Source organism: Chelonoidis abingdonii, chromosome 2 (assembly GCF_003597395.2).
Source record: "Chelonoidis abingdonii isolate Lonesome George chromosome 2, CheloAbing_2.0, whole genome shotgun sequence".
In the NCBI taxonomy this organism is placed as follows: domain Eukaryota; kingdom Metazoa; phylum Chordata; order Testudines; family Testudinidae; genus Chelonoidis; species Chelonoidis abingdonii.
Genome location: NC_133770.1, coordinates 70,231,798 through 70,258,963, shown reverse-complemented (window position 1 = coordinate 70,258,963; position 27,166 = coordinate 70,231,798). Strand labels below are relative to the sequence as shown.

General features: G+C 42.6%; 1 protein-coding gene across 5 annotated transcripts in view; it reads right to left on the bottom strand.

Annotated features, from left to right (window-relative positions):
- Nucleotides 1-8,026: 8,026 nt before the first annotated feature.
- Nucleotides 8,027-27,166, bottom strand: part of PLCL2 (phospholipase C like 2) — a 194,443-nt gene continuing 175,303 nt past the window's right edge. For 4 of the 5 annotated variants that reach the window (XM_075062434.1, XM_075062433.1, XM_075062435.1 and 1 more), the window contains 2 exons: nucleotides 25,117-25,226; nucleotides 8,027-8,957 (listed from right to left, as the gene is read on the bottom strand). In XM_075062434.1, the coding sequence (XP_074918535.1) occupies nucleotides 8,778-8,957; nucleotides 25,117-25,226 (290 nt within the window). In that variant the 3' untranslated portion in view covers nucleotides 8,027-8,777. The remainder of the gene's footprint in view (nucleotides 8,958-25,116; nucleotides 25,227-27,166) is intronic. The other variant, XM_075062436.1, reaches the window with a different exon arrangement.

Below are 27,166 nucleotides of genomic sequence, written 5' to 3'. Positions count from 1 at the left end.
AGTCTTTCTTAATTCTTTGTGTTTGAGAATGTAATTACTACTAGAAATGGGTCCAAACCAGAGCCACAGATCTCAACAATTCTGAAAGAGATGAGGATCTGAAGCCTGGTGTATCTTTTGACCGAATGGGAGAAACTCCAAAGAGAAAGGTGTGCTAAGCTTCCAAGCCAAAGTACATAATAGTACATGCTGAAAGTGTAACAGAGGTTCTTTTGTGTTACTGCACAGCACAGCCAACAGTACAATGGTTTAACAATATTGACGTGGCCAGTTCTCAGGAACCCAGAACCTATTTGCTCAGTTCATATCCCTGTTCATGGTGTGGCTTACATTTTAAAACCTACTATACAAATGAACCAAGATCAGTAGTCTGAGCAGCATACGCCACTGGAAAATCTCTAGAGTGCAGTGTGATTTGCAAAACAACATCCAGTGAAACCTATTTAAGTGAACAAAGGATCATTCAAAATTGGCTGCCTTCACCACTACGTGAGGGTGGATTGGTGTTGGTTGTGCATACACATCATTGCCCCAACACTAATACACAACCCATTTCAAAGTGGTTTACAAAGGAAGTTAAATATAATTATGAAGAGGTGGAGTAAAGTGAGGCACAGAGAGGTTAGGTAACTTGCCCAAGGTCAGGAAGTCCTGAACAGCATCTTGCGCTCTCAACTCAGTGCCCTAGCCAATGCTGTCACTTCCGCTACAAACAGTGAAGGATGCTCCAAACAATGGAAAAGAAAGTTATTAGTTAAGAACATAACATGCCCCTGCAAGATAGAGCTCTGCTTTCTGCTGAGGCACCTAAATTTCCTCAGAGAGGAGCTCTTCTTTTAAGAACCATAGGAGGCTCATTGGAGCAGAGGTCCTCCATAGATGGCTTGTGAACACCAAGTTCCTCTGATGTGCTTCTCCTACCGCAGCTCAAGCCCATCTCTCCTCATTGCAACCCCCACAAAACACTTTCCTGGTCACCCTGTTCCATCATTTCTCATGACTCACCCACCTCAGCTTTGCAGGGTACTATTGCCTGGTGTGTCAGGGAGCTGAAGGGACATGAGGGGTGGGGAGTAGGGCTATAAAGGCCAGAATGGGACTGTGCAGGGCACTGGTATTTGAAGAGGTCTCCCAGGACAGCTTCCTTTTCTCTTTGATACACCAGGCAGCACTGCTAGGAGAAGACAGCGTCTCTAGACCAACACTTCACCAAAGGCTTCCTGTGACACTACTGCCTTAGCGCACGAGGGAGCCCAGGCAGCAGCACAGAAGGAACTCTGCAAGCTCCATTGTGTTACAGAGGCAATAGTCTGCCCTCAGACCCTCTGCAAGGCCCCTCCTGGATATAGCTCCAGTACCACCACCACCAACCCCGCTCCTTTTTGTACAAAACCCTCTTCTGCCCACTCACCGGCCCCTCCAAACATCCATGTTTAACTCCTCACTGATGCCTAAAAGCCGCACTATCCCCATGTACCACTCCAACCCAGCATGTTCTGGTGCTGCTCCCTAGTGCATCGAAAGCTGAAGCAGCAGCTCTGAACCCCCCTCTTGCCCGCCACACAAACCCCTTTCCATGCCCAGTCTTTGTGCTCTCAAAACACCTGGGCTGCTGCCCAGTCTGGCTCCTTGGGCCCCGTAGGGGCTCAGTATGGAGCAGAGCTGGGGCATCAGAGAGGGAGGTGTAGCAGCATCTGAAAGCAGAAGTAGCCAGCAAGAACTGACAGTTGAAAGAACAGACAACTTGTAATGACTAATGGGAACAAGAGCTGAGAATCACTCACCCCCCGCCCATAATCCCGCTAGCACTGATCAAGCTAGTGTGCTAAAAATAGTGCAGCCATCATAGAACAGGCACTGGCAAGCAGCAGCACAGGGTAACTACCCTAAGAACAAACCAAGCAGGTCTTGGGCAGGAATGTGCACTGGCCTGTGCTGTTGCTGATGCCTGTACTACACTGCTGTTTTCAGCAAGTAGCTTGATAAGAGCTAGCATGAGTATGTCTGCTCGGGTTGGGGATGGACAGGGACGGGGACACACACCCCGGGAGCTGGTGTGGAGTAGCCAGTACACATTAGTTACTGAAGCTTTAGTCCCAATGTCAATAAGCCCTTAGTCCTGCTTTAATATCAAATCTCAAGGCACCGTTAGCTGTAGCGCCAGTACTATGTCTGGCTAGCTCACTGTATGGATACTGTTTAACCATAAGGCTAGTTGCACTTGAGCCCAGTTTAGAATCTAGATTAACGAAACTCCAGCATAAAATGCTCTTCACAACATTTTGAGACATGGTTTCATAGGGGTAAGGTTTGGATGACAGCTTGCCTTTAAAACACGCAGGTCACGTAAGAGTTGCTGGGCGCTACATCACAGTCACTGCAGGTGGCAAGGAGAAAGCAGTATTGTTAATAAAATAACATTCACACCGTGGAAACAGGCGAGTTGTACAAATGGAAATTGCTGAACTGCGAGTACATTGGGCTGGCTCTTTATAGACTGTTTCATTTGATTAGTAGATTGTAGATGCCATTTTTAGTCATCTCAAAAGCACTTCCATTTTTCATGCTGGCAGTTCTGACATCTTTCTTCTGCTTCGGCATCAAAACAGGAAAAAAAAATGAATATGGTAACCAGCCATGGAGTGTTATAAAAAGCAAAGCCGTCCTTAGCCATAGGCAGAACAGGCAGCCGCCTAGGCACCACTAGGTCTGGGGGCACCTCTGCAAGAGCCTGAACAGACGGGAAGTGGTGGAGCATGTAAAAGCAGGGCTGCTGGGTCCTAGAGAGAGCCAAATGCAGCACAGTCTGAGGGAGGGATTAGGTGCTGGGGTCTCTGGGAAGGGGTGGGGGAAGGAAATCACCTGTGAGTGTGACTCTTTCCCCTGGCGTGAGGTGAGGAAGGCTCGGTGACTCTGGCAGTATCCTTTGTTGTCCCCCATAACCTCCATTCTTCTCCCCTCTGCCCCACAGAGCACCCCCCCATTTCTCCCTCCCCCCCATGGAGCACCCCTCTCTTCCCCCTCCCCTCCAGCACCTCACCAACCCAGCCCTGATGGAGGGGAGGGGAGGCTGGCTGGCTGCCTGCTGAGGAATGAAAGTGAAAGTAACTCACTTCCTCTGCAGGCAGCCAGGATTGGAATGGTTGCACAGTGCTGGCTGGGGATAACCAAATAGCATGTGCGAAAAATCAGGACAGGGGGTTGGGGCAGGGTGAACAGATGTCCCACTTTTATAGGGCCAGTCCCAATTTTTGGGTCTTTTTCTTATATAGACTCCTATTCCCCCACACCTCTGTCCTGATTTTTCACACTTGCTGTCTGGTCACCCTAGATAGGGGTAATTGGTGCCTATATAAGACAAACCTCCAAATATCAGGACTGGCCCTATAAAATCAGGACATCTGGATCTGATCACCCTAGCTGGGGAGCGCATCTCTCCCCTGGGCTGGCAGTGATCCATCTCATCCGGGGGGAGCTGCACAGGGCAGGATTTGGGGGGGGAGGGGGGGGGGGGGGGGGGGGGGGGGGGGGGGGGGGGGGGGGGGGGGGGGGGGGGGGGGGGGGGGGGGGGGTGGGGGGGGGGGGGGGGGGGGGGGGGGGGGGGGGGGTCTGATGGCTCCATGGGGTGCCTCCCCTCCCTTGAGTCAGCAATGAGCAATGTGCTAACTTCCACCATACTGGTCACATTGGGCTGGCGATGTGGCCCATTGGCGTGTGATCGGAACTGAGGGTTTGTTGCTGCTCGATTGCCACGTCTGCACCCAAGAGGTGGATTTTGGAGTCCTGAGTTATTCACAACTACTGCCTCCTCGACGTGCAAGCTGTTGGACATTGCAAAGCTATAAATGAGTATAGCACGGGGTGGGAGGGGGAATGACCAAGCATGAAAGCCATGTAAGTACTGGTGCTGTATTGATAAAGTATTATTAACACTTTGTTTGCCAAAAATGCTTGCTAACAACTTGATCAATTATCAATATTTTTTAAAAAATCAATTCTTGAGCCAAACAGAAAGTTAAGTTGTTGATAATTATTTGTGAACAAGTTGGTATGGGGAAGGAAGGCCAGTTCTTTCATGCAGAGAAAAAAAAAGTGTACTGACTTATCTATATGCCTGTTACTGCTAATAGAGCCCTCCAACAATGTAATATGCTCAATTCCTTACTAGTGTATAGAGCAGGGGTCGGCAACTACGGCACCAATGCCATAAGGGGTAGCGCCACCCAAGGTGATGTTTGATGGCAGCGCGGCGAGTGAGCGCTCAGCCTCCCACTGCTCTGGGGTTCTGGCGCTGCCGCCCATGGCGCACTACAAGCCCATATGCTGGCCCTGGTACCCTCAAGACAGCCAACGGCTGCGGCACTAATTGACCGGTCAGCTAAGACCACCGGGCTGAGCCACTACAACCACTGTCGGCTGAGGGTTACACATTTACTCAAGCGGAGCGGCTGAGCACTATGAGACTAAATTCAATACGAAATAGTGAAAACAGAAGCAACTAATATGACAAAGTGCAGAGCCTAACGAGGCAGTGTCCCCAACCTTTTTCGTCTGCGGGCGCCGATGAAGAACTGTGTGGCAGACAAGCATCACCGAATGATGCCAAAATTTCGGCGGCATTTCAGCAATGCTCATTCTCATGCCGTACGTGGGTGCACTGAGAGGCCCCTGCGGGCAACCGGGCACCTGATGAGGCACGCAATTGGGACCCCTGACCTAGAGAGCTTCCTGAAGCACGGTGATCGTTTTGAGTTTAAAAGACTTGAAGCTGTACGCAAAAATTGAGTTAGTTGCCCACAATGGCAATATCGCATGATGACATTGGTACATCGTTTATTCATAACCGCAAATTCTATGACTAGCATACTAATGTAGAGACATGCCACTCGTAGTATACTGACAATTCCTGAACACGTGCACAGAGAACGAGTTCTCCAAACTAAGAGCTCATTAAAGATATCTCCGCTCGGACATGGACGTCAGGAACATTATTGGTCCTGCGTATTCTTGCATTGAACCAGACCTCACTTTGTCTTTGTCTACAATGACATTCTTACTGGATTTTTGCGACAGAACAAGCCAGAAAGATTGCTTTATATTAAAAACTAATCTTTTCAAATAACCTCTTCATAGAAATTCCAGATAAAATGTTGACAATTAAAAAAAAATATATTATTTGCATCATTCTGTCAAATCAGAATTTTTTCTATAGTGCTGCTTCTTTAGTGCTAGTCCATCAGCATTACAGTGTGCTTCATTAAGTTAAACTGGTTTTAAGAACATGCATGTGGCAAGTTTTCCAATAGTGTAAGCTTATGTTTGTGTTGCTAAGAGCAAGACAGGCTCAGGGGCACCAGTTTAATAATCTCGCCTTGGGCACCATAAATCTTAAGGACGGCCCTGATAAAAAGTATTTATATACAGCATGTAACTATTGCTGAAAGGCCTGATTCATACACTATTATGTATGTGTACTACCTAGGATGGCAGGATTGGTGAGATTCTAAGGGGGCAAAACAGGGCATTGAGAGTAGGAGGATAAATAAGAGAGAAATGGGGGAACTTGTACTCTTGGCATGAAATCCTGGTGCTCTTACAGTGTTTGGGGCCAGGATTTCAGCTGTAGAACTCAAACTTGAACTCCATTTTGGACCCTTTGTGAAACGGGGGGTGGCAAGAAAGAACATAAAATTGACAGTTTTCCCCCAGGTAAGGCTTCCATTTGTTAGGGGATTTCTAGTATGGTGTAAAGTTGAACTAGTTTGCTCCTATACTGGCCCACCATCCGGAGGGTAGGGCGTGGCCAGAGAATGCTGTACTCCAGGGAAACTTGAGGCTTCTCTAAACTATGCTGGAATGACTGAAATGGCCCATGGAAGGCTCCAGAATCAGGTGGCCACAAGGGGCTCTTTACAACCCGTCCTCCTCACCTGCACTCAGTGCTTTCTGAGTGCAACTGAAGATGGAAGTTCCAGTTTAGCTTGGTACCTTTCCTGGGCAAGGACTGTTCCATCCTTTGTCTTGTGTACAGAGCAGAGCACAGGGTCAATATTTAAATGACAAATAATTCATATGTGTATTTTCTTTCAGATGGCACTCTTCTCTCTAGCTTAACATTGACGATTTCTTACCAGGGCTGAGAAAAGGCAAAAAAAGGCAATTTGATGAAAACCCATATTCATTTGTTGGGAACATTTATCACAATTCGAACATAGGTACATTGAAAACAAAGGAAATGAAGTTGAAACCAACTGTGGTTGGTTTTGTTTTGTACTGAATACCTAGAAAACAACCAGCAAACATGGTCTTCATTTATAACCTGAAAATAAACAGTGTTAAAAATGGAGTAGCAAATAAAATAACTTGCATTATGGATACAAGGACGCCTTGTTAAGAAAACATAACTGAAAGAACCTCATTGACAACTTTGATCTTGAATTTACAATGCCTGGATTACCACTAGTATCATTTCAAGTGTGAACACTTTGTTCTTCTAAGATGCATATGCCTTTTGGATGTCCAAGTCCCTCTCATTGTTCGATGTGTTTTATAAGCTCATTTTAAGACATATTAGATACAACTCTGGGCCATGTATGAATAATACATGAATGGTTTCCATTCAAAGACACAGAAAGCAATACTAGAATGTAAAATGTTGGTGTTTTGGGTGGTGGGTTTTTTTTTAGGTTGAATGAATAAATTTTATTTTTAACTGTGCTTTTCTGCTTTACCTAAGCACAATTTAAGTGTACATGAGATAAAGGCATCATAATAGAGTCATTTTTGGAAATACTAGTTTTGTGTTGGGTAACTGTACATCTAGTGAGCATGGAGTCATGATTAGTTGCAGTCTCATATACTTTTAGTTTCAAAATTTAAAATTACTCATAGGTCAGATTTAAATCATGGAGTATACTGCCTTTTTTTCCCTTTCTTTTTAGGTTGCTTGCCTTTTGAACAAACACAATATTTTAGGCAAATCTTAATCCCTGATCTCCTTCAAGGATGTAACGTGCCTTAGAGAAACGTGTAAATGGAATGAGTACCTGAGATGGCAGAATTCTGATTATATGTAGTTTAAGAAACAGTCTCATTTATGTATTTAATAATCTGCCATACTATCGGTGGTGCAAAGTGATGCTGGCCAGGATTCCTGTTGGAGCTTTGTTGACGTGTGGTCATATTTAAGGACAATACACATTATAGTGATGTTTTCCAGATTGTTTTCTAAAGCTATTGGCTTTCTGCTTAAATCAAAAGTTGTCAGTAAACACTCACTGCAAGTAGGTTATTGAAGTTTCTGATAAATATTTGTTTACAGTGAAATTTGTAGCCCAGTTCATTCCTCATTCCCATTTAGTTTGTGAAAAATACATCAGGGATGCATTTGGCCTATGCAGACTAATTTTGTAATAACTGCTACTAAGAACGTTGCTTGCTTCCTATCTATTTCACATGCTAGCATATATATACCTGCCCCTGGAAATTTCCACTACCTGTGTCTGACGAAGTGGGTATTCACCCACGAAAGCTCACGCTCCAAAATGTCTGTTAGTCTATAAGATGCCACAGGATTCTCTGCTGCTTTTACAGATCCAAACTAACACGGCTACCCCTCTGATACAGTGTAGATGAAGAGGTCCACTCATACAGCTTTCATTGCAGAATCAGGACCTTGGTTTGGTATAAGTGAAACCTCCGTCTAGTGTAAAGTGCCACTCAAGGATTCAATAAAATCCCCCCGCAGATTAGAAGCTGCATTTTAATCTTATTTTTCTTTGACTATATTGCACTGTGTGATGATACACTGCACTTAAATCAGAAGCCCTAATAGATGGCTCTAAGTTTGTATAATAACTTAAAGGTACAGTAGCTAATGTACTCTTAATCTAAAATAAATAACAGAAACAGGTTTTTGACAAACCTCGTAACTGAGATATCACCTATTGTGTATGGAAGAAAATATTTTTAAACTGAAAAATAAAGTTAAAGTTTAGTTAAAAGATTTACTTGCATGGGAGAGACGTCACAAAACTTGCTTTTAATGTGAACACTTCACTTCACAGAATGAAAAAAATATTTATAACACTTTACTCGCAGTTTGGTCACTTTTACATTAGCTGTACACATTTGCTGAAGTTCATAGGTATGTATCGTCTTCAGGCCTAGACTATATCAGACTGATTGCACATTTTCCTTTCACACAATGGCTCTTCTATAGTGCACTGAAGTGTCAGTGAGCACTGTCTAGTTACATTCTCCTTTTTACTTATGGCTCAACAAGAAAAAAAAAAAATTCCCCTTCAAACCCAAATACCCTCAAGTGTCTAAAATAAAATCCACATTTTTCAGAGAATGTGTAATTCATTTTATTGACCTGATTTTCATAAGTTAGGTGCACAATTGCATACCCATGTATTACAAACAATTACTGAATTTTGCACAAAAATCAAGGAATTGCACACCTAATTATTTTGAAAATCAAGCACAGTCTCAGTCCACCTATGAATCCACCTTCCCTTTTCAGGACACTGTATGATATATTTTACACATATACATTTTGGCCAGCAAGATAATTTCCATGTTAAACAATTTCATTGCCGTCACACGCAGAATTGCAAAGTATGTTCACAGTTTTAATAGATTGTAATTAGCTTTTCCAGTTGTGCTTTAAAAACTCCAAATATAGTTTTCAATATTAGGTAAAAGCAAATGTCCTGTGCAGCTACAATTGGTTGCAGAGTTATAAACTCCAGAATTATGAGTAGAAAGTTCCCTCATTCTCCAATTTCATCACTTGACTTTTCAGGTATGGCCTCCAGGCTTCGACGGGGCTTTGAGACTTCTGCATTTTCAGTGCCCGGTTTATTGAGTCCACATGAAAGAGCAGCATAATGGATTTGTTTCAGATTCTCCAATGTCTCATTTTTAGCATATTTTAGAAGATCAGCTTGTCCCTGTAAGAATAAGTACAGTTAGAACATACAGTCAATAATAGGATTCTTTTCAGATTTATTGTACAGTTGCCCTGCTCATGAAGATCAAAACCAGATTACTGTGCATTAGTAAGAAGCCATGCTGCTTGCTTTCTCTGGAGCCAACTGGATGTATAAACAAAAGAACAGAAACCCTCGCTATCCAACAGCTTTCAGCAACGGTTTTTAACACATGCTGTTTATTAATGCAAACAGATGTGGGGATTCATTTGTACACCTCACAGAGCAGTTACATGCTTTTCTTTTTTTGTTTACCAGCAAGTCTCTTCACTCAACAGTAGCCTGGTGATAAACCTAAATAAGGGCGTGTGTCAGAGAAAGCCCTTGTGAGAGGGGCAGAGAGGACTGAAAACTCAGCTGGGTTACACTGATGATGTTTCCAAGGAATTGTATTTGTCCTGCTGTACTACACGGAACTTAAGGAGAAGCTCAGAGAAAGGACAGGCCTAGAACAGGAATTGCTATCCCTCCCTCCCTTCCCTTGGTGGAGTCATGCTGTCATTAGCTAGGCTCTCCCTACTTGCAGCTGTGCTGAGGAAGAGCCAAAGAGGTGAACCACCACCAGGCAATGCTGCTACAAACACCAACTCCTCCATATGCTCTTTACATGCAGGAATCATGCTACAGAGAACAGCCTCTCCCCTGAGTCACTGCACATAGAAGACTTCACAGAACCTGTGTAGAGAGGCTCCTGGGGCAAAGGAGACTACATTTGCACTCTCTGGAGGGCGGCCCTTGGCTCGCAGAAGTAAAACAGGATAAGCCAGCTCTGAATAAGCATACCAGATCAGTATAGAACTTACTAAAGAATGTTACGGTACTGACACTTACAACTGGTGAAAAATATTTTCATATGGAATCAGAATGTACCAAATTATTTCTGTTTGAGCCACACAAATGGAAAACATTGTATACAAAAAAAAATTTCTTGAAATTGCAATTGGCAATGCATGTTCCACGTATGGGGAGACAAGCAACAGAAAGTTCAGCCACTGCAGCACTGGCTTCAATAACTTTTTAATTCTTTCATCTGTTAAAGGAAACCAGGACTTCTTTTTTTTCTTCAAACATGAGAACCAAGAAAGTTAATTTAAAACATTCCGGTAGAACACGTGAGTCATAGTGAGAGTGCATCTGTTTCTAGCACAACTTGTTATGTGGATTAGTTAGAATGCAGTTTTAGAACTTTAACCAGGCTGTTTATTATAAGTTGTACTGGTGGCTTGGCCTACAGTTAAGCTTGCCTAATACTCCCCATTATGAGACTCCATTGCTTACAACTATGTGAATCTTTAACTGTTTGGGCTGAAATTTTCCATACTGCCTCAGCCTCAAGCTGATTTTATTTCTGAAAATTTTCAGCATAAAATATTCAGCCATTTCCAATAACAAGGTTACAGAAAAAAGTGGAGTTTTCTGTCCATTAAAAAATTCTTGAGACCTTTTCTTTGAATGGCTCTAGTGTTCGATATTTTAAAGCAAGGACTTGTAATTTGGCAGGGGGGTGGCCTTTGTATTAGGGATATGCCTTCTGATGTAAAAATATGCTTGTTTGGTTAAGCCTTTGAAAAATTGAAGTTTGCACATGCTCAGTAGAGATTTCATCAATTTAAGCAGCTAAATTTCCAGAGTCTGTCCTCAGGGAGCATGTGCTTGCATATGGTCGTGCATGTTCTATCCAGCCTAGGACTACAAGTGTGAAGCCTGACTTTCTCTGTAATGGTTGCTCCCTGTTACTTTGGGCTGGGCCCTAGAACTACGAGTAGGGAGATGGTCTCTCCTGTGCTATTAATGCCCATGCTTCTGCCCAGGCCACATGGGGGAGGAAGTTGTCTGATTCAAACGTAGAGGGAACAAGAGCTGGACTGTGGGGGAGAGGGGAGGAGAACAGGTGCGGGGGGGAAATCTGGAACTGGGAGTGGGGACTGGGTGTGATTGGACAAGGAGACTGGCTGGGAGAGAACACTGGGAGATGGTGAGAGAAATTCAGGGGGGCTGGGAGATAGCTTATGGGGAGAACATTGAAATCAGACAAGGAGCTGGGGACAGTTGGGACTGACTGGACAAGAAGACCAGGACTAAGACCTACTGGGGAGAGCTGAGAAAGAGCTGCGGTGCTGGGAGAGAACAGGGACTGACTGAGAGCTGGAGTGGAGAGGGTGACTGACGCTGGATGGCAAGCCTGCAGAAGAAGAGTGGGATGGATGGGAGGAGGACCCAAGAGAAGAGAACTGAGAGTGGCTGGGCAAGAAGACTGGGACTGGAAATGGTGAGGGAGATGGGAGAAAAGGAGAGACTGGGTCTAGGACAGTGAGTCTGGCTGGGGAGACTAGCAGTGGTTAGACAGGGAGACTGGGCCTGGGTAAGGTAAGAACAGTACTGGGGCAAGGAACCAAGGAAGGAGAAGTGACAGGACTAGGACAAGTTGAAGGGAATGGTGCAGAATGGGTCAAGTCAGGGGAGAGGAATAGGCAGAAGAGTCTATGCCCGCTAGAGCACACTCCCATCCAGAGCCTGAAATGGAACCCAAGATTAACAGATAGCAATAGGACTACCTGGGGGGTGCAGGGTGAATGGCACTCTTTTCCCATTGGGTTTCTAACATAGTTGCTGACAGCAAAGGGATAGTGAGATTCAGTACTCCATTAACTCAAGTGGCAGAGGTCAGTGCAATGGCTCTAAAGATTCCAACCCTGCTGATGAACCATGGGGTTGTCAATATGATGCCACAGGATGGAATTTCCACCCCCAGTTTGCATGTTTAAAAACCTAGGAAATTACACACAAACTCTGTTAAAAGTCCACTACTGAGGTTGCAAAGTAAAGCACTTCAATGTTAGGAAATGCCAGAATTAATTTTCCCCCGGTGGAGAGGCAGTGTGACACAGTCTTTAATTACATGATTACGTACTGTTTTTCCACAGGACCAATTTTCAAAGGTTCATCATTCTTTCAAACTAATTCACCCCAGAGCAATACAAGGCACCGTTCCTTGGTAAGGGCTATTACAGTAACACATTTCCTTTCTTTGAGCCCTGCCATTTTGGCTTTGGGGATATTCAAAAAAAGGAAGCAAGACTTTTTAAAAAAATTCAAAGATTAATCAATTCCAAGGCCAGAGAAGACCACTGTAACCATCAAATCTGACTTCTTGTATAACACAGGACTCCATCGAACTCCTCCTGTCCCCCAAAAAACACTTGATAGTTGGCAAGTCAAAATAAGCCAAATAATAGCCTTTCTTGACAAATAAATCTAGCCTCTTTGGTTTCTTTTCTCTCAGCAATGCTCTGTTCTGTCTTGCCTTCTTGTTGGCCACCATGATAACCAGGGTGGCTGTAAAATATTCCACATCTCCAGGTGGAAATTGATATTTTCTGTCCACCTTCCTGGCTGTGACGGCAATTGTAGCTGGGGTCCGCTATAGTGATTGGGCTGAATCCATTATTGCTTCATTTATAGGTCAGGCTATCATTCCAGAGCAGTAGATTGCAAAATATTCACTAGCTCATGGGTGGGCTCCTGCACCTTCTCCAATGGTAGCTGGAGTGCCGTTGTTTTTTTCCCAGAGGTCTTGGAACTCCTGAAAGCAGGGGTTCTCAAATTAGAGATTGGGACCCCTTAGAGGGTTATTATGTGGTGGGTTGTGAGCGGTCACCCTCCACCCCAAACCCTGCTTCACCTCCAGCATTTATAATAGTGTTAAAACATTAAAAAGTGTTTTTAATTTATAAGGGAGGGTCATACTCGGAGGCTTGCTGTGTGAAAGGGGTCACCAGTACAAAAGTTTGAGAGCCACTGCCTTAAAGTCATCCAGTTGTGGGGCCCTGAAGAGCAACACGGCTTCACCCAGAGATGACAAAGCAACTTGTCTTGAGGAATCTAATGGAAGGGCTTGTTTCCTCTTGCTCTTCCTCATGACTACAAGACACCTGAGTTAGTGGGAGTTCGGGCGCTGCTTGAGTTGCTGACAAAATGAATGAAGGAGCCTTAGGCATGTATGGTCAGTCTGAGTAGTCTTGCTTCCCATGAGATGACCAAGGTGCCCAACAGGGTCACAGAAGTATAGGCCTTGAGGTCCTGGTATGAGGAAGCATGTTTCTGGGAGTGATGAGGGCCCCTGGAATTCCTAAGGAGGTAAAGGGTAGTTATAATGCTCTCAGTGAGTACACATGATCATACTTGTGATCATGACCTAAGGTAACTGAGGATGCTGAGGAGACTGAATACTCTAGATCAGGGGTGGCCAACCTGAGCCGGAGAAGGAGCCAGAATTTACCATTGTACATTGCCAAGGAGCCACAGTAATATGTCAGCAGCCCCCCATCTGCTTCCCACCTTCCCCGTCCTCCCCATACGTCCTGATCAACTGTTTTGTGGCGTGCAGGAGGCTCTGAAGGGAGAAGCGAGGGGACGGCTGGCTCAGGGGAAGGGGTGGAGTCGGGGCAGGGCCTGTGGCAGAGCAGTGAGCTCCAGCCCCGGAGTCAGTGCCTATACAAGGAGCTGCATACTAATTTCTGAAGAGTCGCATGTGGCTCTGGAGCCACAGATTGGCTACCCCTGCTCTAGGTCCATCACAGACACTGTGGATCTGGGTGTTGCTGGAAACTGCACTGAGGTTCTTGATGCCACATTCAAGAGTCTCAGCACAGTCAGGGTGAGTTAGGTTAAAAGGAGTGAATACTCCAGTTCTTGCGGGATTGGAAGGTCTTGATAAATCTGGCTGGTGCTGGTACATGCATTCTGGGGTAGCTGATCCAATCAGTGCTGGAGTTCAACTCTTGACCATGCCTACCCCTCATGACAGTACTGACTTTGCTACCAGTGCTTGGGTAAAGTGTATTTTTCCCCATTGGTATTTCATTCATATAGGCCAGAGGCTCTCTAATTTATTTTGCTGCCCTCCCCCCTTGAAAATATTTCAGGCTGTGATAACCTTCCCCCCACAAAAGAGACAATAGAAAATTACTAAACATACTCATAGGAACATACTTGTGGTATTGTCACTCTTACTTCTGAGCTACTGCTGGCGTTGGCAGTGCCTTCAGCCTTGGGTGGCCGGAGAGCAGCGAGTGCTGTACCCATCTCTACCCTTCCAGCTACCTCCCTCCTCCCAGTAATAGTTTTTGTGATCTCGCAACCCCCTTACAATAGCCTTGAAATCTCCTTTTGGGTTGGGACCCCCAGTCTGAGAAACACTGATATAGGCAGAACTATTCCTAAAACTTTCCAAACAAATTGTAATTAGGAAGTGGCAAAGCTTCAAAAAAAAAGTCTCTCAAAAGATAAGAGTTTCAAAAAATTCTTAATGACTGAAGATGGGAGGAGTGGTGTGACAGAATGGAAAGGGTCATGCAATCTCAGCTACAGCGCTTACTGAAGTAACAGCAAAACACAGTAACACGGACTTTAATAAAATAAAACCAAAAAGCTCCTTTGTACAGATTCAAAGATTTGCCTTCTCAATTTAGAACTCAACAGTTGGCCTAATACAGTAATTCATTTGTTACAGGTTAAATGTCTCAACGACTAGACAAAAGTCCAATCCTATAAGCCCTTTAAATGAGGAACCACTAGGACATGCAAAACCGATCCTCAACTCCTTATATGTTGTTACAGAAGACCCCAGTTTCTTAACACACTATTTGATCCTGATTCACAAAGCAAAGTACTTTTATATACAATTGATTGCCAACTGGAATATATGTATGCATTGAAATTGTGGGCCATTCACCCTTCGTCGTGGACAGTCACACCCCACGCTCTGAAAATCTATGCTGCAAGACCAAGATGTATGCCAAACCCATGCCTTCCAAAATGAATGCAAACCTAACCAATGGCTCAAACAAGAGTGATATGCAGACACCATAATCCCAAATGAGTTAAAGGAAAACAACATTCAAGGAAACAAAGCGATCAGCTACCCTGATCTTTAAAGGGAACTCAATCCTGGAACCTGAACCAATTCCAAAACTAAACCGAGATGCTGTTTGTTGGCTCTATGGCGATGTCAGTTCCACCAGCCTTTCACCTCTGAAGAGTTGCCTTCAAATCTGGGTTAGGTCAAAAGCGAAATGAACTTAATTCTCTGAATCTAGTCTCCATTAGAAAACTGTCCACATAACCAAGATATGCTACCACCAAATCTGACATGGTTGGGAACCAATCTAGGGATGGGAACAATAAGGGGTTTGCATGTCACAAGGCAAATTGCGAGGAAGCTGTCATTCTGGACTGTAACGACTGCTGTCCACTAAAGAAAGGAACAACAGAATAAAGGACAATAGTCTATTTCATGTCCAGAATACACCTGCTAACCCAAAACACTGTTATCTGCACCTCCATATTATCAGAATTCCTCATCATGAGACAGATGAGATATCTGCCTCTACAGCATGTGTATCATGCTCGGGAACAAGGAAGGGATTTGGATAATGTGGAAGTTCGGTTAAAAGAGCAACCTCCCCACCTCAGCCAGGACCCAGACCACCTGGCTGTGGGGAGGCCACCCTGATGCTGAATGGCTCCTGTGGCAATGCAGGGAGCCCTCTTCAGTCCCCACTGTCACAGGGATTAAGTGTGTGGGGCTGTGATAGAGGAGCTGCAGAGGGCTCCCTTCACTTCTGCAGGGCTGTGGACACTCAATTGCTGCAGACACTGGCCGGGAGGGGGGGGGTGTCTCTTCTCTGCCTTGTCAGGACTGCAGCCTCACCCTCACACCTTGTGCCAGCAGGGATTGGCTGTCACCAGCAGCACATGGAACCCTCTGCAGCTCTGCTGTCACAGAAGTGAGCGAGAAGGGACAGCAGAGATCTCCAACCAGGACTGTGAGGAGGACAATGACGAAACCCTGGCTGTTGGTGAAGCCATCCCCTGCTGAAGGGCTCCTGCCTTCTTCATCATCAGAACTCCTGATTATCTGAACAAAATGCATGTTACTGGCATAACTGGGAGAATATTGTACAGTAGACATTCATGTTGTTCATAAGTGGTGGTTGCTCTTAGAAAGTGTTGCTGCAAATGAGCATCTACTGTATTAACATTTGTTCATAATTCACAAAATGAATTCAGTAGAGTATTGCTTTAAAGGACATCAGACTTCAACACTGATATTCATTTATAAACTGTTAAAAAAAGAGGACATGAGTTAATATGCAGTATCAATTAAATTTTCTTAATGAACGTACATTCTCATTTGCCTGAATTCTACCCTAGAAGAGCAACTTCATCAGCATGGAAAAGCTCATGCTTCACTTGGATATTTTCAGGTATGAGCTGTAATGTCAGATCTGAACAGAAACTGAAAGGTAATTAAAAAAGGAAAGAGTTTTGGGTTTATCATCTCCTCTACATCTGTGAAATGAGATGTTGGCTTTGATCCAATGTGACACAATAAGAAGTAGAATGTCTCAACCGTTTTACATTTCCTTTACTCTGTATCCTGTACTGAAGCTTAATTTTGTCACAGATTCTACTGTATCTGTTATTATTATTACTGTATATTTTACTTTTAAAATGACTTATTGGCCAGAAATTAAAAAGGAAATAGCAATTTAAAGAAATGGGAGGGCAGACACCACAATGTGGTGGTCATAGAACAGCACTGATCCACCAGATTGGCTGGCTCAACAGGGTGCTCCAATGTAGTCAGTCTAAAGGGCAGCAGTATTTGAATAAGAAAAGGATTGGCACTGGCATCTCGATAAAATGCAGTTCATCTTGACTTGAATATGTATTGGTTACACTGTGCATCTTTTCTCTAGTGCAGGTATTTGTGCTGCTTCTTGTACATGGCTGTGCAGGTTCTTAAATGTCCTCCTTTCCAACAAGATGGTAACCATCTCCAAATAATCACCATTGTCGATTTTAGGTTGGGATGATTATGAGGTGGAGGGCATAGAATTGATGGTAAACTCCACAGTTGTAGGCCGTCAGAGAGAAAAAGCATCAAACCATCAATTACCTGTGCTGATGTGACTTTGTATGAGGATACCCCCTTGCTCTGAATCAGAAATGGTTGGTGTAGGTGCCACAAGGTAGGCCTTGGAGCTGGCATTACTACATAGTCTGTCTTTGATCATCTGGGGAAGACCAGGTATGTGTCCTTGCCAGGTCAAAGAGTTCAGAAGGAGTGGCCATCATGAGCAATTCTTGTGTTTAGGTAAGTTTTGTTTAAAACATTGCAGTCTTGTAGCCATTTTGAATAAACAAGGAGTTCATGCTGGCATTTGGGTGGTCCCTCAACAATTGACAAAGGGTAGTTTTGTAAGTATATTTATAAATAGTATTTAGGTACAGTACCCGCCTTATTGTTTCATTGATAACAACTGCTTTGCACTGTATGGTCTCACATTAATTAAGTGAAATTTGTACCCATTGTGCTCAAATTGGCCAATTTGAGCAATACTGAAGAGAAGCACTCTTCACCAAACACACACATTGTGGGATTATCTGCCCCACAAAAAATCTGCAAATTTGAACACAGTATGTCAATACTTGGGAGCTAACCCACGTTCAGTACCAGTTAAGCTATTCCTTGTGCTGCTGCTCATTGTCAAGAATTTTTTTTTGGTAGTGTATATCTGAGATTTATTTGACAAACAGAATCTCTAAGTCTATGGGTGAAACCATTCTATGGTTTAGAAAACTGTTTACATTCTGTGACAATAATGGGTTGTGAACCCAAGTGCCGGTGACTGACACCAGTTTCCATCCTACCTGTACTTTAACAGTAGCTTAACATCAGAAGAACTTTTGTGGTTAATATTTAAAACACATATTTAATATTTACATAGCAAAGTTCTTCTGGTCATTACATTTTCATGTTTAATCCCTTTAAGGCTTTCTTGAACTTTGACTGGGGGCAATTTATGAAGCCAGCTAGGCCAGCCTTTAAATACATCCAGCCTTTCCATTTTGTGCCTCAGTAAAGCCAAAGAACAGTTGCCAAGGCCATACAAGCAGTCTGCAGGAGGTAGGATGGTGGAAGCAATGTACTGAGCTGGACAAGAACGAGTCCACTTCTGTCTGTAACTTCTTGGTATACCAAAGGTGAATTTGGCCATATAATTACAAATTTGGAAGCCCTGGGAATACTGGTTATAATACATATTCAGTTCATAAAGCTGTTTAATAGAGAAATTATCAATTTATTTTAATATTTTAGCAAATTTTCCACTATTCCAACTGGAGTTCAATTGCCCGAATTAAAAAGAATCAATATCTATAACTTGAAGGTGAAATACAGCTTACCGTATATACTCATTCATAAGCCGAATTTTTTAGTAAGAAAGGGAAGCACCAGAGACAGGGGTCGGCTTATGAACAGGTATAGAGAGGGAGAGGTGGGACACAACCCCTCCCCCCAACAGAGGGAGTAAGGAGAGGCAGCACAGCCAGCAGAGACAGAAGGGAAGAGGCGAGGCCAGAGTCTCTCCACTTCTGGCCACGCTGCTCTCCCCCCAATCTCCAAAGCAGCTGCAGCTCTGGGGCTGGCAAGCTGCAGCCATGCCGCTTGGCCCTACTCCCCAGAGCAGGCTGTGGCCGCGTCGCCCAGGTGCTGGAGCACGCTGTGGCCATGCCACCTGGCTCAGCCCGCTGGAAAATGCTGCGGCTGCGCCACCCGATCTGCCCTGTCGGAGCAGGCTGCGGCCGTGCTGCCCAGGCTGCTGGAGCAGCTCCAGCCAGCTCAGAGACATCCTCCCCTGGCCCTCCCCAGATAAGGTGGGAAAGGATGGGATGGGGTGAATGTGGGGTCCCAGGCTAGAGGTGGGGTCATGTAGGGGGTGGTCACAGGGGTTACTCCCCTTACTCCCAGCTTCTCCCCCCCCCCCCAAAATTTCCGCACCAGTTGTTGTCTCGGCCCGTCAGGGTAAGCAGCTGGCACACCAGAACACTTTGTTTTCTTAGGTTTACCTCTGTGCCTGCGGACGCTTAAGGTAAACAAACCATCTCGGCCCACCAGCGGCCTATCCTGATGGCCTGGGAATCAAAGTTTGCTGACCCCTGAATTATAGGGTCGGCTTATGAACGGGTTATAAAATCTTTCCCATTTTACTAATCCATCGTGGGGGGATCGGCTTATAAACAAACTGGCTTATGATCGAGTATATACGGTAATTTGTTTAGAAATTACATCAGCTGCATACTACATTCCTGACCTTTCCCTATGAAGGAGCTGAGATTGACTTTTGGTTTTCAGCATGAGGATATTTTTGTAGTGTTGTTCAGATTAACATGACTTTGCTTTTTTATAAGAGGTTATGCTTTTTGCTTAAAAGAAGTAGGCTGATTTCGAATAGCCATGGGGAAATACAGAGCAAATAAAATGAACCTGTATTGTATATTTTTCCTTCCTGATGCATAAAGATAGCCTCAAAAGGTATATCTACACTGCAACGGCTGGAGGGACAGTCCACAGCAATGGTTCTTAATATTTAAGATGTGCTTTCCTCAGAGGAGTGGACGGAGTACTGATCATACCCACACACACATTATGGGGCATGGACACTGCAATTAGTGGGTGTGCTGAAAGGAACACTCTGCACCCTCTCCAGGGCCGGTGCAAGGATGTTTCGTGCCCTAGGTGAAACTTCCACCTTTCCCCCCCACGCGCCTCCTGCCTGACACGCCCCCCTCCCATGGCAGCTCCCCACCTCCGCTTGAGGTGCCCCCCTTGTGGCAGCTCCCCATCCTCCGCCCTGAAACACCCCCCCTGCCCCAGCTCACCCCTGCTCCGTGCATGAGCACGAGCACCCCAAGGCCGCTTTACTTCTCCCACCTCCCAAGCTTGCGGCACCTAAGCTGATTGGCACTGCAAGCCTGGGAGGTGGGAGAAGTGAAGCGGCCACGGCGTGCTTGGGGAGGAGGCGGGGCAGGAGTGAGCTAGGGTGGGGAGTTCCCCTGCATACCGCCCCACCCTTACCTGCTGCAAGTGGCCCTCCCCGCGCTTCCCTGCCCCAGGACCCTCCACCTAAATGCCAGCGGCGACCGGGGCGGCCGAAGAAAATGGCGCCCCCCCCAAATGCCAGTGCCCTAGGCAACTGCCTAGGTCACCTAAATAGTTGCACTGGCCCTGACACTCTCTAGTCTCAACTGTCCCTATCAGACCCTAAATTTCTGATTTAGTATTTTGACCATTACACTCAATACCTTGAGCTACATGTAAAGTCCTAATATAAAGTCACACTATACATCTTCGTGACCACAGCTCACACTTTTTCTTTAGCTCACAATACATGCACTACAATCACTATTAAAACTCCATTTAGTCTGAAATCAGAGTACTTCCAGGAGTGAATTACAATCTTATTACCTCGTGACTCTGCCTGTAGAGGTGAAGAAAACAATGTCAAACTTCAGTGGCATTAACCAGTTAAAACATCTATATTATAAATATAATATACAAATAGACAGGTCAATCTTTTTTTTTGAAAAAGTGACACCTCACAAAAAGATTGTAAGTGTGAAGTAATAATGGCAAAGAACTTTAATATCCTCTGATAAAAGGTGATTTATACACATGGATTATTATTATTATATATAAAGTTTCTGCAGTTGGTAGGAATATTTATTGGTTTTAAAGTTCATAAGAATGTCAGTTGTTTTTCAAACTTCTCATTAGGATGAATAATTAGAAAATGCTTTTTTAATATATGGTACTGGTGGAAGGGGCAGATTTTGCAATGTTCCTGTGGAGTACACAATAAATATAAATGAAACTAGAAACCCACCCAGCACTGATGGAGAAAGAAACCCGCACAAACAACAAGTTTGTATGCCAGCGATATGCAAAACAAGAATATGTAGTAGATTTAAAATTAATTATGTGGTCAGTGCCTATCTTGGAGTATATTTAGAATTAATTGCTAGTGTCCCAAACAAAGTAGCTGGACTTTTAAAAATTGTTTGCAGAAATTTTAAGAAAGTGGACTTGTCTTTTCGTTTACCATCATATGAAAACCAAGGACATACATATAGTGTCTTGCTGCACCTCCATAGTCAGTGAGCACCCGGATCTCTTCCCTATTAATGATGTTCAGTGGATTTTTCATGAAGACACCCACATGCGTTATTTCTTAAATTATTTTCAGGGGCTCCACAATATTGTACCCTTCATAACACAAGCTCATTATGCTCGTATAACATAAAATATATTTAGAGGAAGAAATAATTATCTACATTCTATCCTGTTTTCCAGTTTTGGCAAAAGAATTGACATTTGTACCTGACGTCTAGAGATATAAAGAAAATGCTAATATTTGAACTGTGATGGTTCTTAAAAGTTTTTCTTTGGAGAGGGGTGGGAGCAGGTTGAAGCTAGTAGACAGTGAATGCACTCAGAAGTTTAAAATCTCTAACTTCCTTTTTTTTTTAACTTTTTAATTTAAACACCAAAAATTTTCAAATAATAAAAATATATAACCACATTTCACAAGACTGCCTAGAGATTTAAATACTAATTATTTCACTGTTCTTCAATGAAGTATTACAGAGTGGATATATATCAAATTCCAAGCAGCTCTGCTCTCACCACAAAACTGGAATTCATGGATCAATGGGAAAAGGAGCTGAATGAATATATACCTGCTGGAGGCCTGGGAATCAGTTGCGCTAGAAGCCAAAAATACTTCCCCATGTCATTAATAGAAACACAATACAAACTACCTATCAGGATATATTTTACACCAGCATGACTAATCCCTATATATCCCAATACACCAGATTTATACTGGATAAACTGTGTACAAAATGGGCTAGTGTTCTAAAAGTTTTTCAAGGAAATGCATGCATATAAATCCAAATCCTGCATCCAATATGACACCCAAGTGGTTAAATGCTGTGCCCAGTAAGTCAATGGAAACTTTGCCATTGACTTCAATTGGGTCAGGATTACACCCAGCACACTTAATGCAAAGGAAGCTAGCTGGGCTGAATCCCTGTGTGAGGCTGAATTAACAGATCATGATTGCTGGAACCTTGGAAAAATGACCCTGGTGTCTGGCTACTCAGACAATCAGTCTGGTTGTGCCTGAAAGTTCTGTGTCTCAGCCCCACAACTTTTTCAGGCAGAACAAACACACTTTATATGGTCTTTGTTCAGCTATTCAAAATTTGGCATGTGCTGACCAAATTCTAGCTGTAAATGTGCCTAACAATATAGGTCTAATTTTTCAGAAGTGTCTAGAGATTCTGGGTGCTCATTTTGAAACAATTTAAATTTAACTATGTTCTGAGCACCTCTCCTCTGAAAATTAAACTCCTACCTCTAAAGTGTTTCCACCTGGGCACCCAAAAAAGGAATCACTAGTCACTTTTGACAGGCTTGGCCCTGGTTCACACTGTTGTGAGGTGTACAACTTGCAACTAAAATAACCAAGACCAAGAATAACTGCTGTCTATACTGCTATTAGCTTAGAGATCCCTCATCCTTTTGATGGAGGCAGGTGAAAAGGACGAATCTATGTATGGAAAACACTGAGGTCACTAAATTAGTCTGTTACTAAGCAGATGAATTATTTAAATCTGAAAAATCCTAGAACCTTCTTTAATATTATGAAAACACTATAAACAGTTGTAGTCAGCCACACGTTGGCCATATCTGCATATCCGCATGTTGAGCCCTACTTAACTGTACCTTTTTCCTCTAATATTTTTCTATTTTGATATTTCTTTTCTGATGACATTGTAATATTTAATGATGTGCTCCACGCCTCTGCTATAAGGTAAAGTATTTTCATGTATTTCTGTAACCAACTGATGTTTTTCTGTGATTTGAGAGCTATTTTTCCTCTTTATTTTTTGTTCTTTTCTCTGTAGAGGCCTCCTATTTATGTGTAGAGACACCAAGGGGTCTTTTGGGTAACAGTAGTCTGGAATGAGGAGAAATATCTTGGCTTTACACGAGAATTAACTCAATAACATATTAATATATTTTCTATCTCTAACTACTAGGAACTGATAGTACTTTGCTATTGTTTGAAAAGGTGTACTCACTAAAAATGAGGAGTAAATCGGAGCTCCCCTATACATGTAGTCCAAGGTAACACTTTAGCTTTCTTATGTTATGGCCTATTATTGGATTGGTTTTAACATATACTTTTATTTCTCTCTCTTATAAAAATGTACTGCTGAATAAAAGAAAATGCTGCGTAATCTGTTCTGAATATATTTAATTTTACTTTGCATGTGTGCTCTCATCTAATCCTCTTTGTTCAAGAACAATCACCTGCGTTGAAACAGTCTCTATTTAAGACATTATGTACTTCAGTCAGTTGCCCTACTGATCATAGTTTTTCCAAGCCATATAAAGTTGGCTTTAATTTTTAAGCCTCTCTGATATAGCATCCTCTCAAATGGCATGGTATGTATCACTGACAGTACCACATTTCGAGGCATCAGGTTTTTTTTACACCTTACTCTGAAGTATCTGAGACTGGTTCAAGTCTATGACTGAGACCTGGATTACCAGAGTTGAAAGACAGATAAGTCTCTCTCTTCTTGATCTTCCCCATTTGCAAAATAGGGGGAATAATAATAATTAAAGGGCTGCTGCGGTTGTCTAATATTTGTCAACCACTTTTCAATAATGTTTTACATCTTCAGTGTGGCATATCTCCATCATCATTTGCCACACACAGAGACAAGATATTGACTGGATGGCTCATTGGTCTGTTCTGCTGTAGAATTTTCTATGGCACAAGTGGTACCCTTCTACAGATGGGAGTTCAGTATGGGAGGAAACAAAGCAAGGTGAACATTAAAGAGCTCTGTCCCCTCAGAAGGAAGAGCCTGCCACCTCCCAACCTTGTTGGTCCCAAGAGCATAGCATGTGAGGGTGACAGGCCTTCAGTACTGTGAGTGGTCCACCATACTAGATCTAGCAGAAGCTGAGGGACAATCTGGCCCCTTTAACTTTAAACAGAACTTGGAAGCTTACCAACAGAATTCGTTACCTATGAATGCTGTAATGAATCTAACCTAGTTTTGTTTCTCCCCAGAGTTGGGATCAAAAAGGATTTTTGCCATCTTAAATACTCTGAAAAACACAGCTCAGCATCTGTCAGCTGAAATGGATAGCAAGTGTAGGAGAACAACATGGGGATGATGGTTTTGTATGTAATGTTTTTCTATAACGGGCATAACAACACAAGTGTGGGGAGACCTAAGCTGAGAAGGGGGTAGAAGGAAAATTTATTTTCAACAATTAAAAGAGACAGGGTTTAAAAAGCATGCATTAGAGGGAGAAAGAAATGAAACTTTTTTTGTAATTAAAATAGATTTTACACTTTATTGTAGGGATGAGGTACTCGGCTGGACAGGGAATCTTTACTATATTTAAATAGAAATCTGTTTAAAATGAGTCTGGAAGGACTGAACCGGAGAAGTTAAGGGAGGCAGCTGTGATAACTATCAAACTATTTTACACTACTGTGCAGAAAGACGGTAGACGACAAATGTAAAAACCGTTCTGCATTTTAACTGTCTGAGGGTGTCCACTTGGAAACTGTTTACACTACATCACTTCATGTTCACTCAAAATGTAAGCAAAATGTGCTTAAGAAAAAGCAGAGGGAATTTCTAAGTCAAACATACTCAGTTACTCAAATCAGAAGTATTAATACATTTATGTATACATCATTAAACACTATTCATCATAGATTACTAAAAATCAACACTTGTATTTATTTCCTATCTCGATATGCATTTATCTCAATACTGCTTCTCCTTTTCAAATCATTGAATAGATTTTGAACAACTGCATAGCCTCTTCAGAGCGCTATTTATTCCACAGAAATCAATAATCACTGTCCCATACATATATTTAGGACCACAGGGGACCCTGTTAACATTAAAAGGTTTTACAAAGAACATATCAAAAACTAAACCAAACAAAAAACCCCAAAGAAATTACAATGGTAAAATTCAGTGTATTTGTCTAAATTCATGTTGACAGTCTGTTACTCTTTAAGGATACCTGAGATAATTTATAAAGATAGTAAAAGAAATGAAATCAGGTCACACAGTGACCACTAATTTGATACATAAGACAGTATAATTATAAGACCAAGTGTGAATGGAATAAATAACATAATTGCCATCACCGATGAAGAGCCATTACCTTTAAAATTGTAATATTCCAGGTAAAACTCTCTACTGCTTTCTGTAGTTTCCTTTCTTTTAAACCTTCTTTTGCTCCTATATTGTGTAGGTTTTCATGGAACTCCATTGCTGTGGACAGTGAAAAAGATGAATTTAGTATCTTGGTATTTACTTTGAATTTTCATGATGGTAGAATTAGATTTTTCTAGAAACACTTCATATAAATAGCTTCCTGGAACTGCTGTAAAAAGCTTTGATAAATCTGAACTGGAATAAGGCAAAGATGAAAGACTGAAAATAAAGTCATAATGATAAAACAAACTGGACAGGTGAAAAATCTGCACATTTTTATTCTATACCGGCAAATGTTCATGTTTTCAGTCATACAAACTTAACCAACATGTCAATGTACATTTATTCTCTAAGAAAAAGGTAGCGTGTTGTAAGTTATTACTGGGTTATATAAAAGCATTACCATCTTTATTGTACAAAAAGCCACAGTACTTGCAATCAAATTCATTGTACTATATCGAAAAGATCTTTTTGTGAGTTGCTGTAATATGGAAACAGTTAACTTCATGAAATGTTATCCTCTGACAAATGTATTTTGCATCCTTGCCTTTCATGCATTAAATCTAGATAATGGATAATTTGACAGAATCATAGCATTGTTTATACCAATGGACACAAGTTTACTCTTTAAGAAACGTAACTTGGTCCCACATTCCTGTTGTTTCATGTCATATATGGTAAATTTAGAATAAAAACACTGATCTCTTCTTCATACAAGGACAGAACTGGCTGCTTCATGTGCCCAGGCAGTGCAGCTCGTATGGTACTGCTGCACAAAGAGAAGGGCAGCACACAGGGAACTATGCTCTGTGGCACTCCATCTATGGCTAGGTCTACACTATGAGCTAGTGGTTTGACTCTGCTCGTGTACACATACTTGCACTAGACTGAGGTCAAGTAATTGTCTCATTGCCACTCTGTAGCCTCAGGCTGGGGATTCTGTTCCACACCCCTAAATTCCCTGACTCAGAAGATGTGGTCCATAATGTACAATATTGTAGTAATGTCATGCAATAACATACAGATATGAACAAGACACACACATTTTTCCTTAATCCCCCACTTCTCGTGTCTCTACAGTCAGATTTATGTTTTTTGTGTTTAGACTTCTTCTTCTGTTCAGGGCAAACTAAGTGTTCTACCTGTTCATAACAGTCACATGCAGTCATATGTCAAACCCAGATACATTAAAAAGGTTGAATCCAAAAGCTATCATTTTAAAACTTTTTTAATGAAAGCTTCATAAATTGATTTGAACGACAAAGTGGTCATTTTTGCATTTATTACATTTTTAAACCAACTGCAAGGAAAACTAAAATAGTGAATTCCTTATCTGAATTAAACTAATGTATCATTTTTATTTAAAAACATTAACTTCCTCATAACTCTGACTCAGTCTCTGGAGTGCAGCCTGAATTAAACTATTCATTACGTATTTGCCCAGCACAGATTATCAGCCAGGTGAAAAATTAAAATTCATTCATTCATAGTATTTATTTCCTGTCCAAATAATCTACAATCAGTTTAACAATATGCCTATGGATAGACTTGTAGACCCACAGCTACAATATCCAACTCCTACTACAGCCATGAAAATACAACTTTTCTTATGTGTAGTTGGAGTCCTCTAAATATGTTGTTTCCCCAGATCCACAGTTTTGGATACACAGTGCTGCATTCACCATCTTAGAAGGAACGCAGACCAGTTCTACAGGTGATAGGTACACAGGCCCTGCCTCTTCGTTTCATAACCATCTTCCCACCAGTAATAAATTCAAAGACAAGGAGGAAGAAATGCAAGTGTGAATGCAATACATTCAGAATGAAAGGTTTCAGAGTAGCAGCCGTGTTAGTCTGTATCCGCAAAAAGAACAGGAGTACTTGTGGCACCTTAGAGACCAACAAATTTATTTCAGCATAAGCTTTCGTGGGCTACAGCTCACTTCTTCGGATGCATAGAATGGAACACACAGACAGGAGATATTTATACATACAGA